Below are 12182 nucleotides of genomic sequence, written 5' to 3'. Positions count from 1 at the left end.
AAAATCAAAAGAAAATATCTCACCATGTGTACACACCGTAACAACTGCAGGCATTTTGAAAATCTTGACACTGTTATATTCTTAACCTTCCTAGGGTGTTGCAATGGAGCATACACCTAAGGCGTTCGAGTCCAAAAGACCCATGGTGTAATATTCAATGTTATGGAATTATAGTCACATTTTATTTAATATTAGTAAGTTAATTTTTTTTTTTGTGTATCATTTAACATTACCTTACAGGTAAGTTTTCATAACCATAAAGGAAGTATGAATTTAATGAACCACTCTGTATTTATGGAATAAAAATGCTGTCATTCAATCAGTCACCCCTGAAAATCACTGTAAACTTTAGAACAACACAATGTAGGATGTATTTTTCCTGTATTACATATATTTTTACATTTGTGTGATAAAAAAAGAAAATTTGCACTTGTGTATATTATTTGTTTATATTCTAAACTAAAATTACACAATACAGACAAAATAGGATTTTAATACCTACCGGTAAATCCTTTTCTCGTAGTCCATAAGGGATATTGGGGGAAACTAGTACAATGGGGTATAGACAGGGTCAAAAGGAGCCAGTGCACTTTACATTTTCTTCACTGGGTGTGCTGGCTCCTCCGCTCTATGCCCTCTCCCACAGGCAGTTACAGGTAAAAAATGTGCCCGAAGGAGAAAGGACATACACGAGAGAAAGAATATGAGTACAAAGGGTGGTGAGATTTATAGACAGGCACACCACAACCATATAACAACCAGTAATGGCTGGAAACAATAACTTCAACAGCTGAACAGTTAACTAGAGAACAAGAACCTGGAGAAAAGTCCACGCACTGAGGCGGGCGCCCAATATGCCTTAAAAGGATTTACTGTTAGGCACTAAAATCCTATTTTCTCTAGCATCCATAAGGGATATTGGGGGAAACTAGTACGATGAGGATGTCCCAAAGCTTCCAGAACGTGTGGAGACTGCTGCAGCACCGCCTGCACAAAATGGGTATCCTCTTTGGACAGTGTATCAAATTTGTAGATCTTCACAAAAGTGTTCTTCCCCAATCAGGTAGCAGCTTGGCGTAGTTGCAAGGCCGAGACTCCACGGGCAGCCGCCCAGGTAGAGCCCACTGATCTAGTAGAGTGGGCCTTTAGAGACTTAGGAACAGGTAAGGTTGCTGACACATAGATCTGTTTGATAGTAAGCCTAAGCCAATGAGCAATGGACTGCTGTGAAGTAGGGCAACCCTTCTTCTGCGCATCACAGAGCACGAACAAGGAATCAATCTTTCTGACCCGAGCCGTTCGCTTGACATATCTTCAAGTCTCGAACAGCATCCAATGCCTCTGGAGGAGCAGAAGCATCAAAACTGGACAGAACCACAATAAGCTGACTCAGGTGAAATGTGGAGACAACCTTCGGCAGGAACTGTCTAGTCCAGAGCTCCGCTCTGTCCTTGTAAAAGACAAAGTAGGGACTTTTACACGACAAGGCCCCCAAATTCTGAAACACATCGAGCAGAAGCCAGGGCCAGTAACATCACTGTCTTCCACGTGAGGTACTTGTCTTCTACAGTCATCAGAGGTTCAAACCAGGAGGACTGTAGAAATTTCAACACTACATTCAAATCCCAGGGTGCCGTAGGTGGCACATATGGAGGTTGTATGTGGAGTACCCCTTGCACGAAGGTCTGAACTTCTGGCAACACTGCCAATTTCTTCTGAAAGAAAATGGAGAGAGCTGAAATCTGGACCTTAATGGAACCCAGACGTAAACCCTTATCCACACCAGGAACAAACAAGTTTACTGCTATATAGCGCTAAGTTAGATGTAAGATCTATTCTAAATCCCTCATTCGCTTCTGTAAAGGCACTGTATGCATACCTTTGAAAAGACAAAACAATAGAAAGAAGAACACCAGCACTCATGGGAACAAAAAATAGATTAGAATAAAAGGAGAGCTGACATTCATGTGTAAAAATGTTTATTAAGTCTAAAAATTAGACACAATGGCATCACAAACCAATATTATATTAAAAAACACATGAATAAGACAAATGAGAAAAGAAATTGATTATGATAGTTGTTCACTGGGTCACCACAATCAGATAAGCATCAATTGTATCAGCAGGCAGGTGTCAATCCACAAAGCATAATAGAAATCAAATTGCTTGAAAAATTTAGACTCAATACTGCAGAAGATGAAAAAGCTTTTCATTTAACAACTGTTGCGATTATTGCTGTATGTGGCTAAAATGGTTATAATGTGTCCCAGCAGTAGTTACTTTGTGCACAAGTAGTAACTATTCATCAGACTAAAGGGGGGTACTCACGGAGCGATAATCTAAGCAATCTGACTAGATTTCTTAGATTTTAAGCATGATCTGTCTGTGTGTACCCCACACAGCGATAGCGATGCGAGTCACTATCGCTGGTGCTAGATTGGCTGCAGGCTCAATCTAGCACATCGCTTATATCACCCGCTGGTGAAATGAGCAGCCCCCCTGTCGTCATCCCCTCCCCCCACACACACGCTCAGCACACATCTCTCCCCAGATTTGCCCGTGAATACGGCCCTTATCACTCAGCACAAATAATATGCAGAGGAAGCGGTAATAGTTCACTGTGAAATTATATATGACCCAACAGGCAGCAGATATCAGGTGTTAGATTACCTCTCTCCTGGGCTGGTGATCCCCGGTAACAGTTCACTGCATGATAGTGTCTAATCCGACGAACAGCCGATGGAACAGATAGCAGGTATAGGGTTACCTCTCCCGTGGGCTGACGACCCAAGCGTCCTCGGGTGAAGCCTACATTGGTGCCCACTTGTAATGCTGGTGAAGGGAGAGGAACCTGCGGCAGGTTTGCTGGAATGAACCACAATGTGCAGCGGGAGTCTTCCCTCAGTCGGGTGAATTTAGCCGCTCAAATGCTGGGAGGAGGACGGATAATTGCTATCTGTTCCATCGGCTGTTTGTCGGATTAGACACTATCACGCAGTGAACTGTTATCAGGGGTCGCCAGCCCAGGAGAGAGGTAATCTAACACCTGATATCTGCTCCGGCTGCCTTTATTACCTCTTCCTCTGCATATTATTTGGGCTGAGTGATAGTCTGATGAATAGTTACTACTTGTGCACAAAGTAACTTCTGTTGGGACACATTATAACCATTTTAGCCACATACAACAATAAATCGCAACAGTTGCTAAATGAACAGCTTTTACATCTTCTGCAGTATTGATACTTATCTGATTGTGGTGACCCAGTGAACAATGATCATATTCAATTACTTTTATTTGTCTTATTCATGTGTTTAATATAATATTGGTTTGTGATGCCATTGTGTCTAATTTTTAGAGTTAATAAACATTTTACACTTTAAGACATGTCAGCTCTCCTTTTATTCTGATCTATTTTTTGTTCCCATGAGCGTTGCTGTTCTTATCCACACCAGCCTGTAGGAAACGTCCCAAGTGAAACACTGCAGGCGGAAACATGCGTTCCTCGCACCAAGAGACATATCTCCTCCATATATGATAGTGTTTTGACGTCACAGGTTTCCTGGCCTGGACCATGGTTGCAATAACCTTTTAGGAAAGGCCCTTGTGAGCTAGAATGTTCTGCTCAACCTCCATGCCATCAAACAAAGTCACCGTAAGTCCGGGTAGACGAACGGCCTTTGTTGAAGAAGATCGCTTCTTAGTGGTAGAGGCCAAGGGTCTTCGACGGACATATCCAGAAGATACACGTACCATGCCCTCCGAGGCCAATTCGGGGGCAGAATTGCCTGGATACTGATTCCTGATCCGCTTTAGCACTCTTGGGAGCAATGGGATCAGAGGAAACAGGTAGACCAGCCGGTAAGGCCAAGGCGACACCAGTGCATCTATTGCCCTCGCCTGAGGGTCCCTGGTCCATGAGCAACACCAGGGAAGTTTCTTGTTGAGACGAGAAGCCATCATGTCTATTTGTGGGCAACCCCACCGGTCGATGATCTGCTGGAACACCAGATGGTGGAGACCCAACTCTCCCGGGTGGAGATCGTGAGGACACAGGAAGTCCGCCTCCCAGTTGTCCACACCCGGAATGAAGATTGCCGACATAGCTCTTGCATTTCTTTCCACCCACAGGAGTATCTTTGACACCTCTCGCATGCAGGATCTGCTTTTTGTCCCTCCTTGCCGATTGATATACGCCACTGCCATGGCATTGTCTGACTGGGGTGTAGTATTGTATGCCGGCGGACGGGCTCCCGGCAACCAGCATACCGGCGCCGGAATCCCGACCGCTGGCATACCAATAGCGTGGCAAGTGCAAATGAGCCCCTTGCGGACTTGCTGCTTCAGCATATTGAAGAAGATTTAGCGAGAATCTGACTGGTTAACTATGGGCGACAGCTGAGCTCTACTCATAAAAACCAGCGCTTTAATAAATATACCCCCTAGTGTCTATCCCTAGCGTTAGACCTTAATGTTCCGAATTTCAAATAAGTAATGCTGGGAGGTATGCAGGCGTGTGTGACCCAAACGTGCCCGGGTGTACAAGAGTTTACTGGTTAGATGCTAAAACACTCCGCGGAGTCCTATTACACATATACCCGGTGTCACCGTGCCCAAACCCCTGTTACACTTACACTACACACCGTACTTGATAGTAGTAGTGGTGCTGCCGCTCCCGCCGGCGGATTCGTAGCTCAGGCTGGTGATTTGTGGCGGCGAGTGGCTTGTACATCCGGGGTTTTGGGTCGCAGTCTCTGATTGGCTACAGAGGCAATGACGCGTCTAGCATTTAAACTTTTTCATTCACGCTTTTGTATAGCTGTATTGCTGTCAGCCGTTGGAGCGCTGTGCTGGTGCAGGAATCATAGGAGGCACGTAGTAAGTATAGCATAGCAGTGCTGGGCTGCTGCGGAGTAGGGGACAGTGACACTGATCATATTACCCGTGCGGCGTCCACCGGCTGCTGCTCACCGTCTCCCACTCTAAAAGGCAGGTGTAGTAGCATGTAACATGTTGCCCCCACATCAGTTGTGGCGCTATGGAAGGCTTCTGTTGGGTCCCACTGGCACCTGTGCGTGTGCTAAGGGCACATTATATACGTATGAGTAGAGTGTTGCTCTATGGGTGGGAGCAGTGTGTAACTGGTGACTTGTGTGTCCTTGCAGGCTCAGATGGCTTCTCACCAGCTTCAGGTGTCCGGTTTGATCAAATGCTTCAGACAGCAGTGGTCCCTTGTGTGCCAGTCTGAGAGAACCACTGTGTGCGGCGCTGACAACATGCTACTCACTTTGCAGTTAGCGCTGGCAGAAGTCAATCGAAAAGTAAGTAGTAGTACTGACATTTAATCTATTGTATTCACTAGAAAACGTTTTTTTTTTTTTTTCTCTACAACCTTTTGCACCAACTGATCACATGTATCTTGCCCACTTTCCCGCAGTTTGTGTTGTGTTTTAATTCTACCAAATGTATTCCCTTATCGTTATCGCCCTTAGGGTTACATTTTATCAGTGATCAGGAGTTAGGCACAATAACTCACAGGTTCTCAAACTCTGTCCTCAGGACCCCACACGGTTCATGTTTTGCAGGTCATATGTAGATTTTTAAAATGTGACCGTTGTTGATGTACAGGGCACCTGCTGGGTGACATGGAAAACGTGAACCATGTGGGGTCCTGAGGACCGAGTTTGAGAACCACTGCAATAATTGATTTATTATCACTGCGTTTCGCAACAATAAGAAATGTAATACCACCTGAATATATTCACATACAGTGCACCCGTAGGAACAAAGGCTCTGAAAGAAGTCTGGCCCTGCATCGGTGATCTCTCCATTCCTATTAGGAATACTGTGCATTTATGTGCGTTGGCCACTGGTGGGGAGGGGTTATAGAATACAGGTTGAGTATCCCATATCCAAATATTCCGAAATACGGACTTTTTTGAGTGAGAGTGAGAAAGGGAAACCTTTGTTTTTTGATGGCTCAATGTACACAAACTTTGTTTAATACACAAAGTTATTAAACATATTGTATTAAATGACCTCTAGGCTGTGTGTATAAGGTGTATATGAAACATAAATGAATTGTGTGAATGTAGACACACTTTGTTTAATGCAGAAAGTTATAAAAAATATTGTCTAAAATGACCTTCAGGCTGTGTGTGTATAAGGTGTATATGAAACATAAATGCATTCTGTGCTTATATTTAGGTCCCATCACCATTATATCTCACTATGGTATGCAATTATTCCAAAATACGGAAAAATCCGATATCCAAAATTCCTCTGGTCCCAAGCATTTTGGATAAGGGATACTCAACCTGTATAGCTTTCCGTGGTACAGCAATGGGCTGTGTCTTCAGAGAGGCAATGTTGAGTAGGCATTGGCATTGAAGATTCTGGGGCAGATTTATTAAGCTCGGTGAAGTGATAAAGTGGAAGGTGATAAAGTACCAGCCAGTCAGCTCCTAACTGTCATTTTTCAAACCCAGCCTGTGACATGGCAGTAAGGATCTGATTGGCTGGTCCTTTATCACCTTCCACTTTATCACTTCACCGAGCTTAATAAATCTGCCCCTCAGATTAATCTCCGTGTCAGATTCATTGTGCGTTTTGGATCAATCCTGGAACCACAATGTATCAATACGGGAGGCAATCACGAGACCACCTGTCCGGATCCTGGCGGTCACAATGCCAACGCCAGAATCCCGACGTGGTTAAATGATGATGCTGGAATACCAGTGCCACAGGCTTTATTCCCTCGGTGGGTGTCCATGACACCCATAGAGGGAGAATATAACCTGTGGCGAGCCACCGTTCCTGCAGCATGGCAAGTGCAGCGAGCCTGCAAGGGGCTTTCGAGCACTCGCCACGCTGGGGCTCAGAGCCCTGAGGAAGCCTAAGGTGGAACGGCCGTGGGCTGCTTCTGATCAGTGTGTAGAAATTCAATGTGAATAGTAAATGTGATTATATAATGTACATGTCCTAGTGAGCCAAGCCTTATATATTTTGAGTGAGCACTCTCCCCCACGATCTCCGCTGCCGGCAGCGGCGTCTCATGTGGAAGCCGTCAGACGGAGAGAGGAGGGAGTGAGCGTGTGACTCTCAGCGTCAGATCTTACACACGCTAGGCTCAGCGTTGAGCTAGTGGGGTTAACACAGCCGAACGGCAGCGTGAACCACCACCCTTCAGACTGCACCCTCAGTAAAAGTATGAACACTAATATGTGCAGGTCTGGGGAAGTACAGCACTGATGTAGCGGTATAAATCACAATAGCGGAGTAGTAATATTAACGATCACCCCCTTGATTACACTCACAATTATAGGTAATAAAATCATAAATTCCAAAGTGTGCAATGTGGGTGATACAGCGCTGAATAAAATAAGAATTTACTTACCGATAATTCTATTTCTCGTAGTCCGTAGTGGATGCTGGGGACTCCGTCAGGACCATGGGGAATAGCGGCTCCGCAGGAGACAGGGCACAAAAGTAAAAGCTTTAGGATCAGGTGGTGTGCACTGGCTCCTCCCCCTATGACCCTCCTCCAAGCCTCAGTTAGGATACTGTGCCCGGACGAGCGTACACAATAAGGAAGGATTTTGAATCCCGGGTAAGACTCATACCAGCCACACCAATCACACTGTACAACCTGTGATCTGAACCCAGTTAACAGCATGATAACAGCGGAGCCTCTGAAAAGATGGCTCACAACAATAATAACCCGATTTTTGTAACAATAACTATGTACAAGTATTGCAGACAATCCGCACTTGGGATGGGCGCCCAGCATCCACTACGGACTACGAGAAATAGAATTATCGGTAAGTAAATTCTTATTTTCTCTGACGTCCTAAGTGGATGCTGGGGACTCCGTCAGGACCATGGGGATTATACCAAAGCTCCCAAACGGGCGGGAGAGTGCGGATGACTCTGCAGCACCGAGTGAGAGAACTCCAGGTCCTCCTCAGCCAGGGTGTGTCCCTGACCAAGTAGCAGCTCGGCAAAGTTGTAAAGCCGAGACCCCTCGGGCAGCCGCCCAAGATGAGCCCACCTTCCTTGTGGAATGGGCATTTACATATTTTGGCTGTGGCAGACCTGCCACAGAATGTGCAAGCTGAATTGTACTACACATCCAACTAGCAATCGTCTGCTTAGAAGCAAGAGCACCCAGTTTGTTGGGTGCATACAGGATAACAGCAAGTCAGTTTTCCTGACTCCAGCCGTCCTGGAAACCTATATTTTCAGGGCCCTGACAACATCTATCAACTTGGAGTCCTCCAAGTCCCTAGTAGGCGCAGGTACCACAATAAGCTGGTTCAGGTGAAACGCTGACACCACCTTAGGGAGAAACTGGGGACGAGTCTGCAGCTCTGCACTGTCCGAATGGACAATCAGATATGGGCTTTTGTGAGACAAAGCCGCCAATTCTGACACTCGCCTGGCCGAGGCCAAGGCCAACATCATGGTCACTTTCCATGTGAGATATTTCAAATCCACAGATTTGAGCGGTTTAAACCAATGTGATTTGAGGAATCCCAGAACTACGTTGAGATCCCACAGTGCCACTGGAGGCACAAAAGGGGGTTGTATATGCAGTACTCCCTTGACAAACTTCTGGACTTCAGGAACTGAAGCCAATTCTTTCTGGAAGAAAATCGACAGGGCCGAAATTTGAACCTTAATGGACCACAATTTGAGGCCCATAGACACTCCTGTTTGCAGGAAATGCAGGAATCGACCGAGTTGAAATATCTTCGTGGGGCCTTCCTGGCCTCACACCACGCAACATATTTTCGCCACATGTGGTGATAATGTTGTGCGGTCACCTCCTTCCTGGCTTTGACCAGGGTAGGATTGACCTCTTCCGGAATGCCTTTTTCCCTTAGGATCTGGCGTTCAACCGCCATGCCGTCAAACGCAGCCGCGGTAAGTCTTGGAACAGACATGGTACTTGCTGAAGCAAGTCCCTTCTAAGCGGCAGAGGCCATGAGTCCTCTGTGAGCATCTCTTGAAGTTCCGGGTACCAAGTCCTTCTTGGCCAATCCGGAGCCACGAGTATAGTTCTTACTCCTCTACGTCTTATAATTCTCAGTACCTTAGGTATGAGAAGCAGAGGAGGGAACACATACACCGACTGGTACACCCACGGTGTTACCAGAACGTCCACAGCTATTGCCTGAGGGTCTCTTGACCTGGCGCAATACCTGTCCAGTTTTTTGTTCAGGCGGGACGCCATCATGTCCACCTTTGGTCTTTCCCAACGGTTCACAATCATGTGGAAGACTTCCCGATGAAGTCCCCACTATCCCGGGTGGAGGTCGTGCTGAGGAAGTCTGCTTCCCAGTTGTCCACTCCCGGAATGAACACTGCTGACAGTGCTATCACATGATTTTCCGCCCAGCAAAGAATCCTTGCAGTTTCTGCCATTGCCCTCCTGCTTCTTGTGCCGCCCTGTCTGTTTACGTGGGCGACTGCCGTGATGTTGTCCCACTGGATCAATACCGGCTGACCTTGAAGCAGAGGTCTTGCTAAGCTTAGAGCATTGTAAATTGTTCTTAGCTCCAGTATATTTATGTGGAGAGAAGTCTCCAGACTTGATCACACTCCCTGGAAATTTTTTCCTTGTGTGACTGCTCCCCAGCCTTTCAGGCTGGCATCCGTGGTCACCAGGACCCAGTCCTGAATGCCGAATCTGTGGCCCTTTAGTAGATGAGCACTCTGCAGCCACCACAGAAGAGACACCCTTGTCCTTGGAGACAGGGTTATCCGCTGATGCATCTGAAGATGCGATCCGGACCATTTTCCCAGCAGATCCCACTGAAAAGTTCTTGCGTGGAATCTGCCGAATGGAATCGCTTCGTAAGAAGCCACCATTTTTCCCAGGACCCTTGTGCATTGATGCACTGACACTTGGCCTGGTTTTAGGAGGTTCCTGACTAGCTCGGATAACTCCCTGGCTTTCTCCTCCGGGAGAAACACCTTTTTCTGGACTGTGTCCAGAATCATCCCTAGGAACAGTAGACGTGTCGTCGGAGACAGCTGCGATTTTGGAATATTTAGAATCCACCCGTGCTGTCGTAGAACTACTTGAGATAGTGCTACTCCGACCTCCAACTGTTCTCTGGACCTTGCCCTTATCAGGAGATCGTCCAAGTAAGGGATAATTAAGACGCCTTTTCTTTGAAGAAGAATCATCATTTCGGCCATTACCTTGGTAAAGACCCGGGGTGCCGTGGACAATCCAAACGGCAGCGTCTGAAACTGATAGTGACAGTTTTGTACCACGAACCTGAGGTACCCTTGGTGAGAAGGGCAAATTGGGACATGGAGGTAAGCATCCTTGATGTCCAGGGACACATAGTCCCCTTCTTTCTGGTTCGCTATCACTGCTCTGAGTGACTCCATCTTGATTTGAACCTTTGTATGTAAGTGTTCAAATATTTCAGATTTAGAATAGGTCTCACCGAGCCGTCTGGCTTCAGTACCACAATATAGTGTGGAATAATACCCCTTTCCTTGTTGTAGGAGGGGTACTTTGATTATCACCTGCTGGGAATACAGCTTGTGAATTGTTTCCAATACTGCCTCCCTGTCGGAGGGAGACGTTGGTAAAGCAAACTTCAGGAACCTGCGAGGGGGAGACGTCTCGAATCTCCAATCTGTACCCCTGGGATACTACTTGTAGGATCCAGGGGTCCACTTGCGAGTAAGCCCACTGCGTGCTGAAACTCTTGAGACGACCCCCCACCGCACCTGTTTGTACGGCCCCAGCGTCATGCTGAGGACTTGGCAGAAGCGGTGGAAGGCTTCTGTTCCTGGGAATGGGCTGCCTGCTGCAGTCTTCTTCCCTTATGGGGACGAAAGGACTGAGGCTGAAAAGACGATGTCTTTTTCTGCTGAGATGTGACTTGGGGTAAAAAGGTGGATTTTCCAGCTGTTGCCGTGGCCACCAGATCCGATGGACCGACCCCAAATAACTCCTCCCCTTTATACGGCAATACTTCCATGTGTCGTTTGGAATCTGCATCACCTGACCACTGTCGTGTCCATAAACATCTTCTGGCAGATATGGACATCGCACTTACTCTTGATGCCAGAGTGCAAATATCCCTCTGTGCATCTCGCATATATAGAAATGCATCCTTTAAATGCTCTATAGTCAATAAAATACTGTCCCTGTCAAGGGTATCAATATTTCCAGTCAGGGAATCCGACAAAGCCACCCCAGCGCTGCCCATCCAGGCTGAGGCGATCGCTGGTCGCAGTATAACACCAGTATGTGTGTATATACTTTTTAGGATATTTTCCAGCCTCCTATCAGTTGGCTCCTTGAGGGCGGCCGTATCTGGAGACGGTAACGCCACTTGTTTTGATAAGTGTGTGAGCGCCTTATCCACCCTAAGGGGTGTTTCCCAACGCGCCATAACTTCTGGCGGGAAAGGGTATACCGCCAATAATTTTCTGTCGGGGGAAACCCACGCATCATCACACACTTCATTTAATTTATCTGATTCAGGAAAATCCACATGTAGTTTTTTCACACTCCACATAATACCCTTTTTTGTGGTACTTGTAGTATCAGAAATATGTAACATCTCCTTCATTGCCCTTAACAAGTAACGTGTGGCCCTAAAGGAAAATACGTTTGTTTCTTCACCGTCGACACTGGAGTCAGTGTCCGTGTCTGTGTCTGTGTCGACCGACTGAGGTAAAAGGACGTTTTAACGCCCCTGACGGTGTTTGAGACGCCTGGACAGGTACTAATTGGTTTGCCGGCCGTCTCATGTCGTCAACCGACCTTGCAGCGTGTTGACATTATCACGTAATTCCTTAAATAAGCCATCCATTCCGGTGTCGACTCCCTAGAGAGTGACATCACCATTACAGGCAATTGCTCCGCCTCCTCACCAACATCGTCCTCCTACATGTCGACACACACGTACCGACACACAGCACACACACAGGGAATGCTCTGATAGAGGACAGGACCCCACTAGCCCTTTGGGGAGACAGAGGGAGAGTTTGCCAGCACACACCAAAAACGCTATAATTATACAGGGACAACCTTTATATAAGTGTTTTTCCCTTATAGCATTTTATTATATATATACATATCGCCAAATAAGTGCCCCCCCTCTCTGTTTTAACCCTGTTTCTGTAGTGCAGTGCAGGGGAGAGCCTGGGA

At 46.6% G+C, this 12182-nt stretch overlaps 2 protein-coding genes across 6 annotated transcripts in view; one reads left to right on the top strand and one right to left on the bottom strand.

Annotated features, from left to right (window-relative positions):
* Positions 1-4773, bottom strand: part of NUP37 (nucleoporin 37) — a 145525-nt gene extending 140752 nt beyond the window's left edge. The window contains exon 1 of one of the 2 annotated variants that reach the window (XM_063927803.1): positions 4647-4773. The gene's annotated coding sequence lies outside the window, so the exon portion shown is untranslated. Of the gene's footprint in view, positions 1-4632 lie in introns of both variants that reach the window. The other variant, XM_063927802.1, reaches the window with a different exon arrangement.
* Positions 4757-12182, top strand: part of PARPBP (PARP1 binding protein) — a 139025-nt gene continuing 131599 nt past the window's right edge. For 2 of the 4 annotated variants that reach the window (XM_063927801.1, XM_063927798.1), the window contains exons 1-2: positions 4757-4876; positions 5164-5319. In XM_063927801.1, the coding sequence (XP_063783871.1) occupies positions 4772-4876; positions 5164-5319 (261 nt within the window). In that variant the 5' untranslated portion in view covers positions 4757-4771. The other 2 variants (XM_063927799.1, XM_063927800.1) reach the window with 2 other exon arrangements.

Source organism: Pseudophryne corroboree, chromosome 6 (genome assembly GCF_028390025.1).
Source record: "Pseudophryne corroboree isolate aPseCor3 chromosome 6, aPseCor3.hap2, whole genome shotgun sequence".
Taxonomy (NCBI): Eukaryota; Metazoa; Chordata; class Amphibia; order Anura; family Myobatrachidae; genus Pseudophryne; species Pseudophryne corroboree.
This window is presented reverse-complemented; position numbering and strand designations above follow the sequence as displayed.